At 34.8% G+C, this 25,963-nt stretch overlaps 3 protein-coding genes across 4 annotated transcripts in view; 2 read left to right on the top strand and 1 right to left on the bottom strand.

Annotated features, from left to right (window-relative positions):
* The window catches only part of LOC133190369 (RNA binding protein fox-1 homolog 2-like), a 443,535-nt gene that overhangs the window by 263,745 nt on the left and 153,827 nt on the right, over nt 1-25,963 (top strand). The gene's annotated exons all lie outside the window — the stretch shown is intronic.
* Nucleotides 540-21,725, top strand: LOC133190365 (uncharacterized). 2 transcript variants are annotated; one of them, XM_061325950.1, is made up of 7 exons: nt 540-694; nt 9,432-9,604; nt 13,662-13,813; nt 14,381-15,393; nt 18,363-19,235; nt 19,652-19,664; nt 20,292-20,439. In XM_061325950.1, exons 2-7 carry the CDS (start codon nt 9,506-9,508, stop codon nt 20,299-20,301), a joined length of 2,160 nt encoding a protein of 719 aa, XP_061181934.1. In that variant the 5' UTR covers nt 540-694; nt 9,432-9,505; the 3' UTR covers nt 20,302-20,439. The 2 variants fall into 2 exon arrangements, with proteins under 2 accessions (XP_061181934.1, XP_061181933.1); XM_061325949.1 differs by lacking the exon at nt 19,652-19,664 and having other exon boundaries at nt 541-694; nt 20,292-21,725.
* Nucleotides 24,740-25,813, bottom strand: LOC133190381 (glutaredoxin-1-like). The gene is made up of 2 exons (XM_061325984.1): nt 25,545-25,813; nt 24,740-25,233 (listed from the first exon to the last, which is right to left on the bottom strand). The coding sequence occupies exons 1-2, from the start codon at nt 25,755-25,757 to the stop codon at nt 25,129-25,131; spliced, it is 318 nt and encodes a 105-aa protein (XP_061181968.1). The 5' UTR covers nt 25,758-25,813; the 3' UTR covers nt 24,740-25,128.

Genomic DNA, 25,963 nt, shown 5'->3' with positions numbered 1-25,963 from the left:
TTACAGTGTATAGAAAAAATGCAAATATCACCGTTTTCAATGCCACCGTACAATTGACATAAAACAACACGGTAATAATACACTGTATATGCTATCCTAAAACTGCACCCCTTCTATTTCAAAATTTCAGAGTCAAAATTCAATGGCCTGGGTCTCATCAAATCTTTTTTTTTCAACGGGAGGAGTAACAAACGTTCATTTTGCTGAGAGAAAGAAATGACACTCGGATAAGGATTTTGACCCTTGGGTTTGTGTTTGGGGATTTTTTTTCTTTTAAAAATTTAATAAAATCATGAATTTAGAGCAAAGTATGATTCTTCTTCACCTTTTATCAAAAGTTAGCTTTTTCAAAAGTTGTTTTTCACGCCACAATAAGTACACAACAACGCTAGATATGATTTTCTTTGATATGGAATAATTTGTACCTCTGATTAACACCCCAGAACACATGTATGAACACATAATATGCTCCCTATCGCACCATGCCAGTCGATCTCTGGAATATGTAAATAAAAAGCGAACTGCATCTGATCCGCCTGGCGAACTACTTGCTCTAAGAAACTCATACGCGCGTGTGCAAAGAAAGTGAATACATGTACATCCCTTTACCATGTTTACCCGAGTGACGTTTTGGATCTAAAGGTCGCCGCAAAAGTGTAATGCGACGTGGGTTTTTCAACATTTACCCAGAGTGGTAAGTGAGTTTTCAAACATTCATCTCTCTATGTCTCAACCCGTCTCTAGCTTTCAATTTGGCAGACGACAACGCAGATGTCAAATCACCATTGGCAACAGCATCCTTTTCTTTCAAAGAAAACCGGTGCATATCGCTCCAGTGGACAATATAGATGTAAGAATGAATTCTTCAAAAAAATCTTATTTTAATTCATGCATTCTAAGATGGTTTATAATGAGGTTATCTTGATGTGCTGACCTCGACATTTTTTTTTATTTGGCATGTTCCGAGTAGATACATGATGACAATTACTTGCACATGTGGAGTGCATCAGCCCTATACACAGTAAGCATATGTCAGATCGAAATATCTCAACGATACGTCTTTAGAATGATGGATTGTTACTTAGTAACTTTACACTTTTTTAGAGTGTGAGATTTTTTATTGTATGAAATTATTTATGCTTGGTTACTTATGCACTTTTCGAATTTTTTCTTAATATGTTCTTGCTGAGGAAGTATGGTGCCATAATTTCTCGAAACTGTAAGCTAGTTTCTAATTCATCATTTTAAAGAAAAAATAGGAAATTGTTTTTTTTTCAACATATTTGCATCCAATTTTTACAATTAAGAAGTTCTACTAAGATTTTTGAAGACACTGTCATGAGAAAGTAGCTGGATCCGCACCGCAAACTTCATCATCCATTGTGCAATATTGTCTGAAAATGTTATCTGTATGTCTAAGTACAAGTGGTTAGGCTTTATATTTCCCATATATCCCCGTCATTTATCGCTTGATCTATGATAGAAGTGGTATCGTGCCGTGTGCGCGTGCGATAATTAATACCGTGCTCTCACTTCTAATCCGAAACATATTTTGCTTCTGTGTTCCAAACCAAAGGGATTTGTACTGTTTACCGTGTATTATTATATAATTTCGCCATTTTACTCTCTGTGCAGATGAAACTTGACTACCCCCCCCCCCCCTCCAATTCAGATTTGGTTTATTGCCCTAAAAATTCTAGAGAATTTAAAATGTTTGCATATTACATAAAATGGTGTTGGTTTTTGTTACAAAAATTGGCATTTATTATTTTCCTCTCTGACATTCAATGGTTTTGAAGGATTACAGAACATCATTTTAGAATAAGATGTACAGATGAAAACACTATCAAAAATAATAAAAGATTGATTCTTAGTTTGTCTTTCTTTGATTTTCTTTATAAATTTTCTAGAACTGGAGAAAAAGTTAATGAAAATGTGTTTCATTTATGATTTTCTGAGTTCATGATAAGTTCACACTTTGAGACTATAGGGATAGCTGACATTGAAGGAGACCAACTGCCTCCAGTAGATATGTATTAATATAATGTTAACTGACAATCAAAACTGAAGGGGAAAAAATCCGTGAAAAATTGCACATTGTCAGTGTCATATCTTAAAGAAAATTAATAAAAACGATCCCTCGATGTCTTAACATGGTAGAATCATGCTGTTTCAGTATTGCATGTTGAGGCATGGACTTCTTTAAAATTTTAGACGTGATCTCAAGGTAAAACGTATTTTTATATCATTTATCTATTTATTTTATTTTTCCTGCCCTTTTTCCTTCCCCTACCCCAAATAATTCTTGCCTCCGCCAAACCACTGTCTATATTTTATCTTTAAAGTACATTTATATATTACATTCATATTTTTTTTTTAATATCTTGTTGACAAATGCAGCATCCTTTAATTTTGATACAAAACACATTCATTAGCTGAGGAAAATACAAACACCAGACTTTTTTTTTTATATACAAGATTGGTTGACCACATAAGCGTATTTTCTTTGTTTTATTAATACGACGGATTTTAGTAAGCGGCTTTTTATAATATATGCAAAGGAGCAGTATTTACACTTGTTGAAGTTTTTTTTCTTGAGTCTAAATGCACTACATTTTTGTTTTGCTATCGGATATAACATGTATATATATTCTCGGTAAGATATTCCCCCTATTTCCAGGTATCTTAAGTCATATATTTGCAGTATCAGCAAATGCTTTAGCGAATTTTTTTTCCATATATTTTGCAATTTTACAAACATTCTTGTGTTATGATAATTGGCGATTAACCAATGCAAATGCCAACATAACATTTAAAAACATTTAGAACGCCTACGATATATATATACTGAATTACATCAGAATGTTTTGCACTTTTGAGTTTTCGTGATTTTGCACCTGTTCTGCTGATACCACGTGACAAGAAAGTATATATACCTATGAGGTTAATTTCATATGAATTTTGTACCACAGAGGGATTTAATTATATGTGTTATTTCTCCACTTACTAATTACTTCTCCCCATGCTAAGACTGAAATGAATATTTCGCAGGTCGTTGACTTAATTGTTTTACATCACTTGATAGAAAACATGTTTGCAGCATTTTAAATTGTTTTAATGTTCCAGTGGCATTTTTCATGAATATTGCAACACAGAAAAGCTGAAAATAGTACAATAGCATAGTGCCATTTACATTTCTATTTTGAACATCAACTGTCAATAGATCCATAGTGTATTCACAAGACAAACACAAACATGTCCATACTGCATTTCCTAAAGTATCATTTTTTTAAAAAAAATATTTTTTCTTTATCTCTTTATATTATCTAAACAAATACAATAAACACTCGGGTGACTTTTCTGCATGCTGTCGTGCGTCGTTTGACTTCAATCTTGAACATTTTCAGCTGCTTCTGTGAAATGGCCGAACCAGTCTCAACCATTTTTTTTTTGTTTATAGCATCAACTGATAATGGGAGAACAAAAAATTTCATTTTCATGGCCTCTGCTTCCCTGGGGCCTGAGGGTTGTCAAAATCATCAAAATTGATACAATCTTCAAAGATCTCCTTCTTCATTCTTGTATATACAGTATTAAGCAGTGAAACTGTACCTTGCATGATTAAAGTATGCATTGAGTCCTACATCAATATGTGAAATTCATGTCCCGTGGGTAGAGGCCCCAGGGAGGGGCTAAGTTAGTCACATATTGAAAATGTATTATATTTTATAAAATTTTCTTTACTCAAAAAGATATACTGACAGTAGCAGGAAAACTATTTTCATGATTTAATGAGCACTCATCCTTTAACCAAAATTGTGATATTTATTCGGTTCAGGCCCAAAGGAGGGTCTTAGCTGGTCTAAAATTGAAAATACCTTACATCTTAGATTCTTTGAAAATCTCTTATCTTGGACGTTTAACATGCAAACTGTTTACATGATTATAAAAACCGCTTAGCCAAAATTCATTGCCCCAGGGTGGAACTAAGTTGGTCGTGTACTGAAAATTATTATACGTCTTTGAAAATCTTCTTTTTTTAAGGATAGCTCATAAGAACATCTAGTAGACAAAGAAGTGACGATATGATTACAATGATTGCATATAATATATCCCTTTACCAAAGGAATGCAAAGTTGGTCGTCTATTTAAAAGACATACCTGGTAGTACCCTTCTATCAGACAAACTGTTTGCTTCAATGAATGGTCCCTGTGTCCAAGAGGCGGGCCCTTGGGTTAGTTAGTCATATATTGAAAATACCTTACGGCTTTCTACTCACGGACAATAAGCAGGCAATTTATTTCCATGATTATAATACACTTAGTCCTCTACCAAAATTATGAAATCCATGACCTGGCCCCATGGTTAAGGCTCCAGGGTGGGACTTGGTGGCCATACTTTGGAAAATTAATATATCATCTTTGCAAGTTTTCTTCTTTACTCATGGACATCTTTCAGCTGTTTGCATGGATTAACACTTAGCCCTTTTCGAAAAACCCTGGCTCGTGTTGAGGCAATCAAATATCGAAAGTACACGTTTACTCATAAACATCAGACCATAGCATTAGAAAATGAGAAATTCATGATACTCAGGTGACTGTCAAGGCCCATAGACCTTTTGTTTTTTTTTTTTTTTTAAATGTTATGAAATTCTGTGTGTGTACATCTGTAGTTCTTAGCAGAAAGATATTGCAAGGGTAAAAACTTGTAACATGTCTAGGGCTGCATAGTGCAGTTTTCACTGTACATCGGGCACAAATGCATGTATTCCTCAACTTTCTAGTAAAATTTATCAGATCCTAATCTTAAGTTGTCGTGTGTAACTGTTGTTGATTGCATGTTCATTACTGTATTCTGAAAATTTCATTATGGGGGGTTGAATGTGAGTACCAGTTTGAAATTATTTGTAAAAAAGAAAAATAATAAAAAACAAAAAAAATATTCACTGCTGCAAAGCAATCATACGCGTCTTTTTTATTCATAGCTCTACTGGTCAGAGATTAGAAGAGCTTATGTGAGTAATGTATAGTAATGTGTCCGTCGTCCTTCCGTCTGTCTGTCTGTCTGTAAACATTTTTTTTAAAAATCTACTCCTCCTACAGTTTTGGTACAAATTCAATATAACTTGATACATAAGTAGACTACAATAAGATCTATAATTCTGTGCATTTTTGATTTCGACGAACGATGTTGCCATGGTTACTAAAAATAGAAATTTTTGTGAATTCTTTCAAAATGCTACTCTTCCTACAGTTTTAGTCCGATTTTAATATAACTTGGTACACAGGTAGACTACACTAAGATACATCATTCTTTTTATCGGTTTTTGATTTCAGTGAACGGTGTTGCCATGGTTACTAAAAAATAAAAATTCTTTTAAAACGCTACTCTTCCTTCAGTTTTAGTCCTATTTCAAAAAATAACTGTACACAAGTAGACTACTATAAGGTGCATATTTCTATTTATCGGTTTTTAATTTCGATGAACGATGTTGCCATGGTTACTAAAACTATAAATTTCTGTGAAATTCTTTCAAAACACTGCCCCTCCTAGAGTTTTTGGCCGGTTTTAATATAACTGGGGGAGCAAGTAGACTATACAAAGAATACATATTCCTATATATCAGTTTTTGATTTCGATGAGCGACGTTGCCCTGGTTGCTAAAAATAGAATTTTTTGTAAAACTCTCCTGCTACAGTTTTTGTTCTATTGCAATTAATCCTGATTCAGCAAGAGACTTAACATAGGATCATTATTTTATTTATTGCTGTTGCCATGAGTTCAACTTTAAGAGCTACCTTTCTCTACTTTTGTTTATTAAATTAAAACCAGTGGAGCTGCAGTCTCATCAGAGACTTCTGGTGTAAATACTAAGATTGTACATTGCACAACATTTTCTTTTTTAAATCAGAAATGTTTCAGAGGAATTTTTGGAAAAGTGAGTATCCTCATCATAGTCTTGCGTTACCGAAAATCGATATTGTTTTACCGAAAATTTTTCATGGCAATACGGAAAATATTAACACGTCATTACCGAAAATTTTATTGGTTAATTTCCGAATCAATGTGTAGCATTTCGGAAACTCTAACTTTACCTCTCACAATACTTCTTTGGTTAGCAATGTTGTACTGAACACCTGTTGCCCCCCCCCCCCCCCCGCTCACCATGGGGAAGTGGAAGAGTATTTTGAAAAGGATAATTTTAAAGAATTAATTAATAATCACTACTATACAAAAGATACTATTCACATTATACCTTAATCTGCGAAATTAAAATGCTTGTAATCATCAGCATAAAAATTCACACAGTGACTGCAAAATACTTTTAGCTTTAGTGGAATATATAATTATGGCATGACACAGCTCCATATGCATAGTCACTGAATTCCTGGATACAGTCGCGAACTTTTTAAGCCTCATATCCGTGTACCAAACCTTGCTGTTGAGTTCTCATATCCTGATATATTGTTGTTGTTTTTATCTGTTAATGTCCAAAAACCAGAGCTTCAGATATTTCGATTGCTTTCATAGAACTGGGTATTGAATTACGAGTGAAATGTTTCATTTTGCATTTTCAGTAGTAATATTTAATATTCTATCAGAATTGAAAGAAAATAACTGTCGGATGATAACCGACCAGATTTCTAAATTTTCAATTATGCATTGCAGCAATCCTAATTTTTGAAATATTCAGAAACGCAATATGCCCTTTAAGCTATATACTGACCTTATAATAAAAAATGAAAATTATTGTCTTGGTATAGTATATGTATTTTTAGGTCACCTGAGTCACTCAGGTGACCTATTGCTATCTGTTTTCGTCCGTCGTCGTGCGGGTGTGCTTCGTGCGTAAACTTTTCACATTTTTGACTTCTTTTCAAGAACCACTTGGCCAATTTCAACCAAACTTGCCACAAAGTATCCTTGGGTAACGGTGATTCAAGTTTGTTCAAATGAAGGGCCAAGCCTTTTTCCAAGGGGAGATAATTAAGAATTAGTGAAAAATTAATGGCATCTTTTAAAAATCTTCTTCTCAAGAACCACAGGGCCAAGAAAGATTAAACTGATATGGAAAAATCCTCAGATAATGTAGATTTAAGTTTGTTCAAATCATGACCCCCGGGGGTAGGGTGGGGTCACAATAGACGATCTAAGTTTTACATATGAATACATAGGAGAAATCTTTAAAAGTCTTCTTCTCCAGAACCATTGGGCCAAGAAAGATGAAACTTATGTGCAAACATCCTCAGGTAGTGTAGATTCAAGTTTGTTCAAATCATGACCCCCTGGGATAGGGCGGGGCCACAATGAATGATCAAAATTTTACATGGAAATACATTGGAAAAATCTTCTTATCCAGAACTACTAGGCCAAGAAAGTTGAAAGTTATGTGGAAACATCTTCTGGTAGTGTAGATTCAAGTTAATTTTTTTAAAATCATGATCCCCGGGGGTAGGGTAGGGCCACAATGGACAATGAAAGTTTTACATTGGAATACATATGGAAAATCTTGAAAAAATTATTTTCTCAAAAACAGCAAAACTATGATTGGTTATATTTACATGGAAGCATCCTCAGATAGTATAGATTCAAGTTTGTTGAAATCATGACTCTGGAGTTGGGCCACAATGGATGATCAAAGATTTACACATGAATACATATGGAAAATCTTTAACAATCTTCTTCTCAAGAATAGCAAAGCCATGATTTGCCTTATTTATATGCAAGCATCTCTGGGTAATGTTAATTCAAATTTGTTCATATCTTGACCCCATGGGGTAGGGAGGGGGCACAATAGATGATCAAAGTGTTTTAGTTAGGAATTTATAGGAAAGATCATTTAAAAATCTTCTCAAAAACAACAAAACAATGATAAGTCATTAAAATAACATATAATTTAATTTTGGTTGTAACATGTCATTTAATTGGATAAAAATTAATTTATATTGTATAACCTTTTTTTTTTAAAGCTTTCAATTTATATTTCTTGGATCCTCTATGGATTGTTGTTTTATACTCAGGTGACCGTTAAGGCCCTTGGACCTCTTGTTATGTTTATTATAAAGTCCAAGGGGAGAATTTTCATCAATTCGCTAAAAGTCACAAGAACTTTATCAGAATTTCCACTTGATTTGGAAATTCTGAAATTGTAGAAAATTCAGTACAAAATTGCGCCTTATGATTTTGCATGACACTAAGAACTTGCATTAAATTGCTGAATATAATGCAAAATTATATACAGCACGTATGAATTGTGAATAAGTGCAAAATAATTCGTTCTAGTATTTGTATGACAAGAAATTCGGCTAATATTATTATCAATGGGGGAACTCTCTTGATGCATTCGGTCACAATTATGATTCTAAAGATTTTATAGTTCCATAGCCCTGGGTTATCACATAAAAGAACCCGTATGCCAATCTAACAGAAATAAACCTAAAGATATGCCATATGTCTCTATTGGAATCCAAGGTCGATCCATTTTCACCCAATTCTTAACCATCCTACGAGCATTGCTTCTCCATTGTTTTATCGTTCTTTGCTCCTGGTTGTTTGACTGCTTGATACACTATAAATTGAGATCGAAGACAGTTTATCAAGTAATAGTTTAATTTTGGGGGAAAATGGTTTGCAAGCATTTTTTATTTACTGAATTTCTTATATGCTAAATAAGTATATATTTATAAGGCTTTTTTAATTACACTAATAAATTATCATTCTTGTTTATCAAACCTTCCGAAGAAATAGAGAAAAGAATTATGGATACATGAAATATATTGAAGAGACATAATTTGTAGAAATGCGCATCTGGTGCATCATAATTGGTACCGTATATGATTAACATATATTATATCGAATTATATTGAGTTAATGTTCCCTCACTTAAAACCTTGAAGAAAAAGACCCCCTCCACCAACACGACTCCCCGGTAAAACTACAAATGCGATGTACATCACAGTTTTCTACGTACATAATGGTTTCTCAGTTTCATAATCTCTGTTTATACACTTAAAAAAGGGGAAATGAACAGTTACGTAAAAGTATACAACTCTTTTCATGATTTGTTTTTTTTCTTTCGGTAAACAAGATAAGTGTTAAAATTTATCAACTTAAAGATCGATTTACTCCGAGATTTTGTTAGTATCTTTCCATCTCCATGATGTAAACAAATATAAAAAAAAAACTACAAAAAATCTACTCTAGGTGCACGAAAGCAAGCTTCACACAGTGTTGATAACTCTTCATTACAGTTCCAGGGGTTGCTGGAAATGATTCCTATATCTTGGAAATATCGGGAGTGAGAAAAGATAAAATTTGATTCAATTCGCCTCCTAGATTTTCTCTAGACGTCTGTAAACCCTGTATATAAGCCAAAAGCTGTCTAGCGGATGGATTTGTCTCTTTATGTTGATCACTATGTATTTTTCAGATCCCTACATTGAACTGATGATGAGGCAGTGATTTTGGAACTGTTTTTGACAATTTTTGATCACGTTGCCAATCATGGGCAGTGGAGATATTTTGAATGTCACCCTCACGGGAGGGGCACCTTGGGGGTTTCGTCTGTTTGGAGGAGAAGACTTCCCAATTGAAGTTGCCAAGGTAATAGCATGCATATACAAAGTAGTTTTTCAACAGGTTGTTAATATGCTAGTTTCGCATTGTTTTTACTATTTTCACGAGCATCTTCTTTGAAGATTATCTACGAGATCATTCTGCTCAAAATAACAGTATAAGTATTCATCCGTGTGAGTACAACTTACAAGGTCATGTTCATGTCTACCACTCGCTGTTAACAATGACAGCAACCTCAAAGGAGATGTATCACAGTCAATTTACGAAATTATATGTTGATTAAACCCACTGCAAAGAACATTAAGTAGCAATATAATAAAAGTTTACCATTACAAAACTAAAAGAATTTTTCCTGAACTTCTTAAACGAAAGAAAAGACTTAGGCAAGGTTTATCGTTATTTTTTTTTTCTTGTTTTGTTATTTTGTATGACTTATTGACCGAGATGAAACAAAGTACCTGAACTTTTCAACCATGTATTCACTATGCGCAGACGTTTGTTCTCGAATAGTAAAAAGCTGGTAATCGTCATTTTTATTGGCAATTATTGCGCCTTTTGTTTAGACAATGTATCTGACAGATTTTGCTAACTTCCGATAGCTTGAAACATTCTTTGCTTTAGTTTTTAAACCTGTATAACACAATCGTGGCAGCAAGGCTCAAAAAACATCTTACTAAGCAACAGCTAGAGTGTGCTGTTTTCTGTTTGCAAAATCACGAAAATGCGAGTTTGTTTAACATCAAAGTTGTTTACTTCTTGAAAAACCAGAAAAGGGGGCTGCCAATTTTGATAATCTATCATCAAAACAGTTGTAAGTTGTGCAGTTGTAAGGGTTGCACAAAGAAGAATGAATGATTAAGAATTGACATGTCGTGATTTTCAGCATGTTTGTGATAAGGAAGGTGGAGTAATATGCATGACAAAAACACGTTAGCTGCCTCCATTAGAAACAAAACTCCCTCCCAATTGTAGGAGGTTCTGGTAAAATGTTGGCATATCAGACAAATTCCATTTCCATAAACAAAATTTGCGATAAATCCAGATCCACAATACATAAAATTTATCGCTACAGTTCGAACATATTAGCTTCTTAACTAATTCGACCAATTTAGAACAATCTCCTCAAGTTTTTATCTGGCTTTCTTCAAAGAATTTTCAGTCGACTGACTTTAGAAAGCGGTTGATGTTCCTGTTCATGAAATATTTTCTATTGTCATATTGATAATTAGCAATTATTACACAATACTAAATGAAATGACATGTGTGCGTGCAAATTCAAGATGCGAATCCGTTTGCATCTCTGCATGAGACATGTGTTAGAGTAATCACGTGCACTGTTAGGTAACAACAAAAGAAGACACGCTCAATGACGGAATCGTTTTTATATTCCAGCAGCATTGACCGATGTGATGTACTAGAAACAAACAGCATGTTGGAAAGTCATCTACCTTTTGGCAATTTTATGCAACAAACACCGTAATGAGCCAATCAGTGGGTTAGCTAACTTCCTGTCAAGGTTACATTAACAAGCGTGAAGGTCGCTGAATATAACTACATGCCATCGTGGTTCGAAACCGACAAGCACAACCTTCTCATTCAGAGCAAATGATGAATTAATCATGAAATACTACATAGTGATTTTGGGTATTTATAAATCATCTAGTTGACTCTTTGCAAAAGGCATAAAAATGAATGAATACGAATAATTGTACATTTAACAATGGTTATTCCCATTCTTATGTCGACACGATATATCCCGGTGAGCTTGAGATAAAAGATACCACATAGTCTGACACATCTGTTTCATATTTGGATATTTTATTACAAAAAGACGTTAATGGTAATCCAACAACAAAGCTTTATGATAAATGTGATGACTTTAACTTTTCAATCGTCAACTTCCCTTACCTATGCAGCAATATACCTTATCACCTGCATACGGAGTTTATATCTCTCAGTTGATTCGATACGCAAGAGCATGCTCTACGTTTGAACAATTTCTAAAACGAGGTAAGTTATTGACAAACAAGTTGATGAAACAAGAATATCAGCAGTCTCGTTTAAAGTCATCATTTCGTAAGTTCTATGGTCGATAAAATGACCATGTCAGCAAATACAATCTATCATTAGGTCAAATGCTGACCGACTTTTTTCATACTAATTGTTAGGCCATTACTTAAACACTGATTTGTCGACCGATTTTTCCGTTATTTCCCGATCATGACAAGGAGCACACGGCGGATGTGACCGGTCGGTAGGGGATCCTCACTCCTCAATGGCACCTGATCCCACCTCTGATGTCTTAGAGGTCCGTGTTTGCTCTGCTCCTATTTTGTAATGTTTTATGGACTTTTGAGCTCGAATACTGTTCGTTATCTCCACATATTTCATTTAATAGGTGCAAATATCATTGTTAGCATGTTATGGGTTTCAGAACCAAAATATTCAATGATTGTTGACGATAAAGCAGAAGATGTGTACGTCTTATAAATAGGTGTATGTGGACGTACATTCTTTCTGATTTAAAGGTTAATCGCTCTTCCCATGATGTATGACGTCATAGGGGCACTAGAATTGTTACAGCTGCAATACAGAGATCCTAATAGTCAATAATACTAAACCCCATTAATTTAGATTCACACGTTTGCGTGAAAAATTCGGATCTACATACGATATGGATGCCTGTAAGTTCTGGAGTCGCTTTTGGATACCTTCCAGGTGTGGGCGCCGGATGAGAGTCGATGTTCAATATTGTTTACCTGTTTACATATTCTTATCAAATCTGCTAAGAGCTTTCTTGACTTCAAGAATTTAGATTTCGTAAAGATTTTGACTGGAACATGATTATCGATCGTTCTGATCGAAAAGAAAAATGTTTTAACAAATCACATCACAGAAAAAATTACATGTATACATGTATTAATTATTTACTAGAAAAAAAATTATCTTAGGGACCTAAGGGAACACAGCAATCACATAAACTCATATTTTTCATATGAAAATGTAGCCTTTGAATAATTGAAATGGTTAACATTATTGCAAGACCTCTAAGTCACTTCTAATTGGCCAATCTCACTTGATAACCCTTCGTACATATTTTCAGTGGGTCAGAAAATGTTTACATCGTATTATCATGTGGTAAATTTTGCATTTACCTCACCCAGTAAATTCAAAATTTACAACATGATAGTGTGCCTTCAAACAAACAAGTCCCTAGAAAAGTATTATTGAAATCATTCGAAATTGACGCCAAAAAAATTCAAGATTAGAATAACACTAAGTCAGCTGAATGCATTGTTCAAATAAAAAGAGTTGCTACATGCAATTACTGTCCTTCAACACGATTCGCTTTAAGGATAAATAACACAAACAAATTAAAAAACTTTTTCCCCCAGAAATAAGCAATGTCTAGTAGATTTATGCTCGTATAAATAATTTAGATAATGTTATCCAGAGTAAATGTAGACATTTTGTAAGATTTCATAAAAATGTCATATGTGCAAAAATTCGCTTACTTATACAGAAAATGGCATAATGTCGCATATTTGAACACCAAAAAAAAAAAAAAAACAAAACAAAACAACAACAACAAAACTTTGGGATTTCTTTATATTCTAGAAATTTACTTTTTATGTCATTTCTATTCAAATTCAGTCAAAAAATATATACCAACCCATGCATCAAATATTTTGTTTGTGTCATTTATACTTAATTATATTTTTAAAAAAGAACAGAAAACGTCCTTTAAAAGCATTACTGATGATTGTGTATATAACCTTTAAACCAAAGAACAATCTCTCATCGCAACTGCACAATAAAATGCAATCTTATGAAGTGTTAAATAATTTATCACTCTGAACTCAAGAATACAAACTGTTAATGGATCTATCTATATGTACAAGTTGCGTACATCCAGTAAAATAGGTTTCTGATATGACCAGATCCGTCTACATTTTTATTGCCGCCTATCCTACCTGGAAACCGAAAACTCAAACCTGCGACATTCTCTTCTATACTTGCATTGTACAGTGATCTGCGAATTTATTTTTTCAGAGAATGTGAAGATTTGTCACTTCAATTTCAGATTCGGAAAAAGAGTAAATCCCACGAAGGGGGGCTGCTGGAGGGAGATGTTCTGCTACGTGTGAACGGTATCCCCGTTAAAGGGAAGACCCACGAAGCTGTCATGCATCTGGTGGACAACGCTGGAGACAAACTCTCCATCGACCTCCAAAGGTAGAGTTATATTTCATGTATTAAGCTCAAATAAACCCATTACTCAAGCGAACATTTCTGATCAAAGTTTCATCCTATTATCGAGATCTTCAGAAGAAATGCCTACTCTTGGCTAGTTACCATAAGCGCACAACTGTACTTGTACTGAAGTATTTTCATCACGTAAAACATTGGAAATTTTCAATTAATGATTTATAAAATTTATTTTCCAAAATATGAAAACTAAAGTCAAAGGTAAAAAAATCGTCAATGTTACTTCCTTTATTTTCGGCTCCAGTATGATAAAGATTCTTGGGATACTAATTTTTGTTCATACTTGTATGCAAAGTTATTTGTTGGGTTTAAATGATATGAAATTAAGGGGATCCTGTCTATGGATTGTAGTCATAAGTTCTTTACCTTATGTTTAAAGGTGTGATATTTTTGAAAACATTGAAAAGAAATCATTTAAAAGCGGATTAATTTTTAATATTTTTATTTGAAGTACACCAGTGGCATTAAAAATTAAATGATAGTATCCTTAATGCAACGAACTTGCATTTAAATTAATCCAAATGCTTTTTTCAGACACGGAAAGAAGACTGTTAGAGAACCACAGCGGCCATTGAATCTACCACAAATTTCCGACAAAAACATCGTATCGTCTGCTTCCTCTAACTACGTAATCCCAGAGGGTGACAAAACTCGAAAAATAGTCACTCACCAATACCAAGAAAAAGAGCCAGGGGGACTCAAGTCAAACACATACATCAAAAAGGAATTGGTCAGTTCGCAACCCTATCAGCAGGTGACCATGAACCATTACCAGACTCAGCAGATGCCAAAACAGGTGTACATAGACATCCAAGACCAACAAAGACCCATGAAGGAGAATCTGTCACCATTGCCTACCGAATTCCAGCCGAAGTCGGCGTCCAGTCCAGTTCCTCATTTCCGAGTAACTAATGTGAAGGATGTACTGAGTAACCCTCCCGCTGGAAAAGTGTTTCCGGTTCAGGCGCCAGCTCCGGAACCGCAACCACTGCAAGAAAACAACGCAAATATACCAATGTTCCGCGTTTCAAAGTTTCAGCCGCGTGTTTCTGGAGAAGAAACACAGGTAAAATTTGAACCAGAACCAGTGTACATGGAACCAGACCCAGTGCTGCAACCAGTGGAGTACCAGTCTCATGAAACCGGGGTACCGTTAGCACCTCCTGCACCCGAACCGCTTCCTAGGAGCCGAAATGTGGAAAATGAACCACTGATGTTTCCTGTACCAAGACCGACGTTTGATGCTGTTAAGGAATTGATTAGTCATCAACATAGAGATGAAGACGCAGATGAAGTCGACCATGAATATTACGATATTCACGGTCACAAACATCTTCCCATATTTGCTCCACCAGTTGAAATTGAACCGGAACTGGAACATGAAGACAAAAACATCATGGATAGCGGATATGACGAATCACTCATGACTCCAGGGAGTGGCCCACGACCCCAACATCTACCTAACCTTGACCTTACCCGGACTTACAGTTTGGAGAGCGATATTCCCGGAACTCCGGACACAGGATCAACGGGCGCCCGAAGAAGAAGTAAGTAATCTTTTTAATATTGACTTGGTTTGACGTTCAGACATTTATTTCGATCCATACAGTTACTAAATTTGGTTTATATTCAATTAAAATTCTTTGTTTTTTGTTTCATTTATTGTTTTGTTTTGTTTGATGTGTGCTTTTTGGGGGGAGGGGAGGGGGTTCAAGTTCATGGAAATTTTATTTTAGTGCATCTGTACTGGAGCCTCACACGAGCTTTTCTCATCACCTGTTGTCCGCCGTTTGACTGCGGAATTTGTGAATAAGCTCCCTGTTCGTCTATCTGTCCGCCTTGCATTTCCGTCCTCTTCTTCAGAACCACTGGTACCGTTCACGGTAGCTCAGTCGGTAGAGCGCTCGCTCCGTGATCGGGAGGTCGTGAGTTCGAATCTCGGCCGCGACAGACCTAAGTCGATAAAAAATAGGTAGCAACTGTTCCTTCGCCATGCGCTCGGCACTTTGGAGTGAAAGTTGCGGGTCTTTCGGATGAGACCTTAAAAACCGAGGCCCCGTGGCACGATAAAGATCCCTCACTGCTCAATGGCCCTGAGTGCCGAGTAAAGGTCAAAATTTGAAGCCCTTCACCGGTATATGGTGACGTCTCTATATGAGTGAAAAATTCTCGAATGGGACGTAAAACAATATACAATCAATCAATCAATCAGAACCACTGGGCCATTTTCAACAAAACTTGCACAAAGCATCCTCGGGTAAAGGGGATTCAGATTTATTTAAATGAAGGGCCACATCCTCTTTCAAGGAGGGATAACCAAGAAAAGACAAAAATGTGATGGGGTTGCTGAAAAACCTTCTCAAGATATGAAACTTAACTGAAAGCTTCTAGACACAGACTTAAGTTTGTTCATATCATGACCCGTATAAAAGTTCAATGTTTTACTAAAGAATAAATGAGAAAATTTTTTTATCTTCCTAAGAACGCTAAAGCTATGATTTATCATATTTATATGCAAGTATCCTCAGATATTGCAGGATCATTTTTTTTTCAAATTAAGGCCCCTGGGGTAGGATTTGGCTACAATAGGGGTTCAAAGTTTTACATGTTAATATATAGAGAAAAAAATCTGGTGTAGGGTGGGGTTGAATAGGGCTTAGAAGTTTTATATTGGAATATATAGGAGAAATCTAATACCTTCTTCTCAGGAACAGCATGGCAATGGTTAGTCTCATCAATATGCAAGCATCCTTAGGTAGTCACATTCAGGTTTGCTCAAGTCATGGCCCGTTGGGTAGTGTTGAGCACGCCAAAGCCTCAATTTATTATATTAATATGTAAGTATCCTCAGATTCATTTCTTTTCAAATCCCAGATCCTTGGGGTAGAGTGGGGAGACCACAGAGGATCAAATTTTTATATGGAATGAATAGGAGAAAACAGTTTAAAATCTTCTCAAGAATAATGTGGATTCAAGTTTGCCTGTCATGATCTATTTGGGCTAGGGTGGCATGCAACACAAAATGGGATCAAAATTTTGCATGGCAATAAAGAGGGAAAAATCTTTTTTAAAATCTGATGAAAAACAGAAGGACCCAAAGTGGCTCAAGTGAATGTTGTGGTCCATGGGCCTATTGTTTTCTGTACCTCCGTCCTTTGCAAACAAAGCTTCTGTTGATGTTTCTTTATCACATAAATGTATATAACGAAACATTCTTACATAAAAATATCCGTCTCTTTTCAAAGGGATTATATGTATCTTATCAAATAACCAATTTCCTAATTCTTGGTTTTTCATCGTGAACCTTGTCACAGACAATATATATTTATTATTAATCGCACTAACCAAATGCATAACTCTGTACTTATTATTCTTATAATCTATTCCTTTACTTTTATATATACATTATGTCAATAAATACGTAATTCATAAAGTGCATTACATTAGCGAGGATTAACAACCCTTGGATGCTAGTAAATTAAGCAATGAATTGGTATTACTATAGTTCGCCAAATACCAAACAGTAAAGCCATTCATAAACATAATTGATCCTGTGTATTTGGATAACCTCTGTTTTCATCTGAAGGATAAACTGAGATTTAACCTATCGTATCTATCAATAAATCATATGTTTCCTAGGAAATTATCATCTACCTTAACGTATATATAATGGGCGAAAATAAAAACAAAATTCTGCGAAATATATCAGATTTTGGTCACTTACTGTTTTACGATCGTTAGTTCATGCAATCCTCAAATATCTGGAGACTTCATAGAATTGTACCTGACACAGTTCTTTTTCTCTGATTCGCTTCTATTATTCCTATAAATTTGTAAATTATTTGCTTTTTGTGTTATTTTCTATATTAAAGCTGAAACAAATTCATTGAGTGAATTTTGTTTTTTGTGATATAATTATCTAAAATTAGAATCAAAAAGTGCGCGGTATTGTCTCTGGAAAATACCTTGTTCTTAAATATGAAAACCCATATCCTATTCTGATATTTTCTTCTCTATCAAAATGTCACATCCCTTTATCGAGCATATGCGATGTATATACATGTAGGCACAATGTATACTGATGTCTATCGGGATCTCACTAATTACCCCTGAAGACTAAAATCGCTTACAGATGGAAAATTCCCAATTCGTTATCGTAATGAGCACTTCTGACAAAAGAACTATTTTATCCTGGCTTTGTTGTTTAGCAATCCTACGACTTTCATTACATGCCAACCTGGGATTTTTTGAAAAGAAAAATTATTTAAAATTAGATTTGAACAGCATTCTTTATCTCTCCTTAATATATGTGATATTTGTGCGTTTATTATGGTATTTACAAAGCATATGATATTGGAACATAACCAAGAGGTAACGTATTGACTTAATTATCCTTGTCATCCAAACGGTGTTACCTTGATAAACCGGACGGGATATTCCATTTGCCAAGGGGTGCAAGCTAGAGTTTACGACATTTCTATGCTAATTAAAACTGTATTTAATATTTTTTTTCCAGAAAAAATCTTCTCCGATTCTGCCTTTTATGATGACCCTACTGCGCATTACCCAACAGTCGAAGAGCAAGTGGACCTTTGCAAAAAAATAGCAAAGTCGCTGACTTCGGCGGCCAATCGACGCGCTCGCGGTGCGAGGATGTTTGCAAAGCGCAAACGCAAGTCAAGCAAGTGGATCCACGATGGGGTGTTGTACCACGGGTCATCTTCGGCGGGGGATGTAGCTGATCTGCGTGACCTTGATAGCGAACTAAGTGAATCCGAGGGAGGAAATAAGCCTCTTTTCCAGTTTCGTATACCTAATCTTGCTAGTCGAGTTAATTATAACGACGATCACAAAATGAGTTTGTCAAAGGACGAGTTTGAGAGACTTCGACTGAGCTCGAATAAAGTTGATCACTCATCCGTGTCACCAACTCAGTGTCAAAGTCTGGTGGCTGATTTGCAGTCTACTAGAAACAGGGGAGCTAAATTGTTTCAGAAAAGAGCCGCTAGGTCCGAGAAATGGGTCATCGACGAAAGCAATGCTCAAAAGCCAGCGCCTCAACCCCGCCTTAACGAAATTTTGACGGTCACATCTCCTAAACCAGCTGTCTCACCGTGGGAGGCAGCCATGGAGAATCCCTTGGGGTACGTAGACAAGGCTTTCGACCACTTGGACAGTCGATCTAAACCTCGACCAAAGTCCGTGCCGCAGTTTCAGCCACCACAGTATCAACCCGTGGTACAACCTGTATCTGTCCCCTACCAGCAAACTCAAACTCAGACAAAACAGACGCACATTTCTCTCAGAGCTGACGAACAACCAAAATTGATTACAGGTCCCAACTATAATAGACTAGCCAAGGGATGGAACACCGGAGATCAGAGAGACGGTAAGAAACTGCTTTGTGTGAGTTTTTTTAAGTTACTTATTTTAGCGAATTTTATTCGAATTGTTTTTCTTGGATACTAAGGAATTTATGTTTACAAAACAAGAGGTCATTATTATTCCTCTTATCAAAATTTCAGCACCCCTAGTGTGGTAGTTTATTTGTGCTTAGATCGGTTCTCGAAACTAATAAATATCTTATCAAAGTTAAGGCAAATTTGAAATATTTCGCATAGCAGTTGAAAGGTGCGAGTAAACAAATTTTGACAATATTTGCTTATCAATAATTATGAGTGATACAAACAAAAAAAAGATACCATCCTCTGTTGCATAAATTTCTACTTTGCAAAGATAAAGTCGAGATGATTTCATACAAAATTAATTGAAAATACCCATGCATATATATTTTTTGAAACACAGGTTCCCGTCGCGTGTAAGTATGACTGATCCATTACCATACAGATTCTAACCGATAGATTTATAGATTTGATATCGAGACAAATTGCAATCCTACATTATCTTTCAAGTAAAATTGTTCCCTCCAATTTCTCCTTGTACTCCCTCTAATTCTAACCCATATCGACTTAAAGGCGAGAACTCAAGCGTGTAGAAGCAATGCACTGTATGACTATAGACATTATGTGTTTGTATTGATGTAACAAATATAAGATTTCTGATAGAGTGTTATGCCGATAGGTAAGAGGTATAGTTGCTGGCTGCAAGACAAATAGTGGAGGATAGCATTGCTTCTGGTAGACGACTGCTCAATAGAATGCAAAGAAATATCTTCTTGATCTTATCTATAATGCGTTTTGATGCAGTTATGTAATATTCTGTAACTATCAGCATAATCGCAGCAGCATGCATCACAGTACTTAGTGGGGAAAATTTATTGTACTTTTTCCTCGACAACATATATTTAAGAAATTATAAATGTACAGTTAATTAATGAGAGGCTGAAACACAAGGCACATGCATGCCTTTGCGTTAAATTGAAGTACTATTTGACTTTTTTGGACCTGTTTTAAACTGAACTTGAATTTTTTTTCTAAATTTTTAGGATCTACTAGACGAATGCAACAACAATGGGTGCAACAACAGCAAGAAGAGCAACAATGGCTAGCGCAGCAACGACAGCCTCCACAATTATTCCGACAGGAACCTCCCCCACCCCCACCCCCTCAAAAACCAGTCAAAGAGCAGGAAAATTATAATAGAAAAATCAAAGCTTGGTCTTCGGGACCTGGTAGTAATACTAAAACAGTTCGAGAAAGTTCGTCCGTAACCACACCGATTTATGGCGCCCAGGGGCAGCAACAGGGATACAGAACTACTGACACCTACAATTATCAAATGACTGCCGTAACAGACTTCTAGGATTAATGGTCATTCTGTCGTGTAACCTTTGAAAAAAAATCTATTCTGTGTTTGTTGATTTAAATGTGAAGACAAATGATTTTTTGGCAATTTCGCTGAAAAAAAAATGAAGTGCAGATTTGAAGAATTTAAGCAGCAGGTATAGTGTAATTTCGTTCCGATTTCATCGCGTGGTTATGTAGTTGCCTATGAATATCATTTATTCTTCACTGTATTACCATAGTTACTGAAAAGCATTCCCGAGATTGTTTTTTTTTTCGTGTGGCTATGTATTCTCTTGAGTTCCAATCTGTGTATACAACTCGTGTAACTTGCCAAACTGAACAATGTAAGAATGTGTTTGATTGGATGAGATGGCAATACAGCTGCATGAAAGCATCAGCGACAGAGAAAGAGTTGGTATACCACATGATCTGCATGCATAGTGTTTATGTAGGTGTCTGGTTGGTTACAATTGATACAAGATATCAATGATTCCTAGACTAGATAGGTGGGAATAGCAACTAAATATGGACGCTCGTCTCGCATTTCATAAGTAAGATGCAACGTGACAAAGCAAAGTGTTGTTAACTGCTTTGCAGACAACGTTTTTTGGCTGAATGTCAAAAACAAATTATACACCGAAGAAAAATATACCTACAAAACCAAGAAATCCCAATATTGAAACGACAGGAGCTATGTTTGCCCGTTTTTCCATTGATCCTTAATCTATTTCACATACTCACCTTCATCAACTTTCGTTTAACAATTGACCGATGACCCCGGAAGGACGGGTAGAGCATGCGCAGAAACTAAAGTTTCTATTGAGATTTTTTGATTTTTTTTTTAATTTACGTGGAATGTTTTGTAGCAAATCCAAGATTTATTGATATTTAGCATTTGTAACTAAAAGTAGGAATGTTAATGTAAACATATTTGATTTATCATATATCTAGCGCCATTTTGTAACATTGCAAAATAGGTACAGGAGATGATGGGTTTTGTGCAATATTCGTGAATGAAAGTTCACTGAATTGTTTTTTCCTTGAATAATTTACATGTTGAGTATTTATCTTAATTTTGTTTCTAATCATGTGAAATTGAGTTTTACCTTACTCAAAGTAAATTGAAGACTTGATTTGTTGCTTGTTTTTACCGAGTCTACTGGAAGTGGAAAGATTTGAGAAAACGGCTAAATCTTCTCTTCTGTCGGGGGAAGAAGAGCAATGTAGAGTAAAAGGGTGTTTAAAGTTGTTAAGTGTGTTTAATCTGGAAATGATGGACTCTGTTCAACAAAAACAGTTGTTATCTAAGGACAAACATGGGTGATATTGTTTTTGAACTCTTACCACAGAAAGAAGGTTATAGGGTACAACGTCTTCCAGTTTCATTTCGTATTTTAAGCAGATTTCCTTTTTTTTTTTTTTTTTTTTTTTACTTTTCTAGAGAGTAAAAATGATGGAAATTAATTAAAATATGAATACATGTACTGTTCATAATTCATAATTATATCCAATGTTGTCATTATACTTGTATCTTTAGAACAGGTGTGTCATTCAAACACTGCTGTAAGAAAGTTCGTAAAACGTGCACCAGGAATAGTTTATATATATATAATTTAATTTTGTTTGTATTCTAGCCTCTGATTGGTTAATATCCAAAAAGGAACACAAATTATTTCTGTATAACCTGGTTTGGTATGGGGACACCCCCCCCTGATAACCAGCTGAATCGTCTGTATCCATGCAATCATCTCATTTCTAGTCCTCGGGATTCATGGAAAATTCCAGATTTAATAAATGTACCTTTTACTTCGAACAGTAACTCGGATCTTACCACATGTAATCAAACAACATGGCTGCTATGACTATGTATCAGTTTTTACCTCCCCTCGCTTCCCATCACTTCCGTTACTACGGTTGTATTATTGAGCGGCAAATTTGAACTAATAAAAAGCAACGAAATTTTACAACCACAGTTGTTTAATGATTTTAAAATTAAATTATAAGGAATGACTCTAATTCTTGGCCAAATTATTCGAGTATAACCTGGTTTGGGTCAGTTTACGCTGTTTTATAATCCGCTTCGCGGATTATAAAGCGTAAACTGACCCAAACCAGGTTATACTCGAATAATTTAGCCAAGAATTAGAGTCATTCCTAAAATATATATAAATATATATATATATATATATATATATATATATATATATATATATATATATATATATATATATATATATATATATATATATATATAATGCGCAAAAATTATTAATCTTTTAGATTCTAAATAGGCCTACATATACTTTTTGTGGTCGTGTTCTATTTGTAAACTTTAGCATATTATCAGGTTCCGTGACGTCGCTAGATCAATTCAGTTTCGCTTTATAACATCGTTTGATGAAGGGGAATAAAGATTGTTGATACATGTACATAAGGTATCCTTATCTCCTGAGGCATAAAAGGGTTACAACATCTGAAATGAATGTATTCTTTAAAATAATCCTCGTCCTTAATCCAAGACATTTTACAAGTAATTGTAGACGAATGTTTGTCTGCTGTTAATTTATTGAATAATCTACACAAATGTGTTGTCTGGAATAATTCAGCATTCAGGCCTCAATTGCGAGACGGAGCTACGTTCAACAAATATTAAAGATCTTTTCTATATATGTACATACTGAACAATAAATGCTCATTCGCTTTTTTGCCGGAGTTTTAAGGTAATACGCAACGTACATGTTCTTTACAATGTACCTTTCCCACTGATAATTTTCCGAGATATGCTCAATTTAAAGTACTGTCATGTTGTAAATTTTAAATTTACCGGGTGGCAGTAAATACAAAATTACTTGTCATGTTGTAAATTTTGTATTTACTGCCACCCAGTAAATTCAAAATTTACAACATGACAGTACCATGTGTACCGGCATCGGATGTTCTTAGACAAAAAAACCCTAGCATATATTACCAGGAGTTTGAACAAATATCAAATGATGAAAATCCTTGTGTTTAAAAAAAAAACAGAAATATATTTTTAGCAGGTATTTCCTCAAAATTTGATTCAGAAAAGGTGTACACCATTACCAGCCATCATAAAATCGCACAAAGGTCCTTCAGTTATTGCAACGTTTAAATTGTACAGGAAATAAGAAAATACAGTTCAAAACTACGTTGTGTATGTCCATTAAATTTCATCTTTCTCTAAGGATCGAGACCAAATTAGTAGGACCAAGTTACAAATGTTGTACTTGTTCTCTTATTACTATCAAGATTGAGAAATCTATTTCTCAGAGTTTACATGTAGACCTGTCTCACACCGCAGGGTGAGTGGCATCTGAAAAAGGTATTAAATCCTTCATATCTTTATCCATTTGACGAAAGAATGTTCCCATAATTGTGTTGAAAGTGACCCCTTTCCTACAATTCTGAAAATAGCATTCTTTACTATAGGATATCCAGCAGATACAGCTGAATCGAGTACTACAACTTCCTTGCTTTGGAAGTCCCCTAATGCCAGAGGCTGTCCCAAGTTGTTTATTATATTTAGAGCAGACAGCGTTTATATTGTAACATACATGTACATGTCAAAACTCGTTATCTCGAACTCGATGGGACCGAGAAAAAAAAAACTTTGAGAAATCCGAGGATTCGAGATATCGAGGTAAAATACTTAAAGAATGAATAGTTGGGACTTCCAAATCACTTCGACATATCCATGATATTCGAGATACCGAAGTTCACCTGTATATAGCGATATTGATTCTGTAGCAAGTATACAACGACGTTACGTGATATAGAAAAAAACTGTCAAGGTTCTTTGGCTCCCTAAGCAATATGATTTATTACGTTTTATTGAAAATTTCATAGTTATCTTTCTTGCAAAGACATGCAAACAAGTCGTTAATTAATAAAATAAATTTGTAAATAATGCTGAAGTTTCTATTCAAAGTTTCTGTGAAACTATATTATTCGTCAAATTACATTTTGTTTTGTTTTGTTTGCTTGTTTTTATTTTGTAGTTGATACAATAATCTTAATGTCGTGCTGCAGGTTCTTCGAAATGTACTATTGTGCACAAAATGAATACAAGTCAAAATTCATAATTTAAAAGACCTTTTTATTTCTAAGATAATGTTCATATCCCTAACAACTCTTCTCTCAGTAAGGTTAGCCCAAAAAAACCCATCCCCTTTCAATGGATCAAATCTTATCAAAACAGAGCAAAAGCTTCATAACTTCTTTAAATATGTATATTTAAATATTACTTAGAAGCAAAGATACCTTCTCACACAATTGTAAAGTAGACGTCTTGTACTCTCATGTGCTGCACATTATTATCAATAAATTTTATTTTAAAAAATAAGAACCTTTAAATGAATGGTCATTTTAAACATAAACAATATAGGTTAAATTAGAAATATACATTGAGAGATTCAAAACGTTCAATAAAGTATATTTTAACAGCGAAAAAATCGCCGCCCAGTTCACATAAAATAGGTCAAAGTCAACAACATTTAGACTAGATTCTCGTAAATATCACTTGTTTTCTTCAAACACTTTTTTAAGCTTTCCAGACTCGTGCATTAGTATCAATTCCTTTTCGCCTCCTATGTATTTTGTACCAATAAACAGTTGTGGCACCTATCAACAAAATATTGCATATGAATGTTAAGCTTCACATTAAATTCAAAATCAGAACTATATAAAGTGTTCCCATATAAGTTTGTAAATGACGAAATTATAATATAAGTCTATATTGGTCTACCTCTTTTACTATAAAATCGTTAGTTTTATAATATAGAGGGGTAGACCTATGTAAACATCATCTCGTCTTTTACAAACTTACATGTACACGTGGAGCGCCTGTACAATTCATAAGAATGTTCGACTTTAAAAAGTCATTGAAAACATGAAAACTTATAATTGTATGCATGATACTATGTATTACATACCGATCTAGCGTCCGTCTGACACAGAATCTGTAGATAATTTTCTAACTGCGTACAGTCCTGTCTACTTTCGATGTCTACATACAACAGGTTCTTCAGATTGTACTCGGCGAGAACTTTCTTTATCAGCTTACACTCGGGAGAGAATGACTTTGAAAACACAACAATGTTGCCCTGAGCAAGTTTTTTGTCTACAAATATTTTTGCTCCTGCCATTTCAATTCAGTTTCTTTCACGAAAGTCAGAAAGCTTCCTTAACAACAATAATGGTGGAGCAGGAACTAGATAACTCGTTCATATAATCTTTCGCAATAGAAAGTTGGGCGGTAAAATAATAAGCTGCTTTGAGAACTGCTTTAACATTAAGTGTATTCTTCTGAGGCTCATAAAGAAACAAAAAGACAGTTTTATCATTTCATTAT

Source organism: Saccostrea echinata, unplaced genomic scaffold (assembly GCF_033153115.1).
Source record: "Saccostrea echinata isolate AGI-Se365-2 ecotype Australia unplaced genomic scaffold, CSIRO_AGI_Sech_v1 ptg000022l, whole genome shotgun sequence".
NCBI classification, from domain to species: Eukaryota; Metazoa; Mollusca; class Bivalvia; order Ostreida; family Ostreidae; genus Saccostrea; species Saccostrea echinata.
This window is presented reverse-complemented; position numbering and strand designations above follow the sequence as displayed.

Bases quoted from the DNA above. Each gene is read 5' to 3' on its own strand.
- LOC133190381 (XM_061325984.1), bottom strand. From the start codon at position 25,757: ATGGCAGGAGCAAAAATATTTGTAGACAAAAAACTTGCTCAGGGCAAC. The intron at 25,234-25,544 runs GTATGTAATACA...TTTTGTTGATAG, and splicing joins GTCAGACGGACGCTAGATCG to GTGCCACAACTGTTTATTGG.
- LOC133190365 (XM_061325949.1), top strand. From the start codon at position 9,506: ATGGGCAGTGGAGATATTTTGAATGTCACCCTCACGGGAGGGGCACCT. The intron at 9,605-13,661 runs GTAATAGCATGC...CTTCAATTTCAG, and splicing joins TCCCAATTGAAGTTGCCAAG to ATTCGGAAAAAGAGTAAATC. The intron at 15,394-18,362 runs GTAAGTAATCTT...TTTTTTTTCCAG, and splicing joins AACGGGCGCCCGAAGAAGAA to AAAAAATCTTCTCCGATTCT.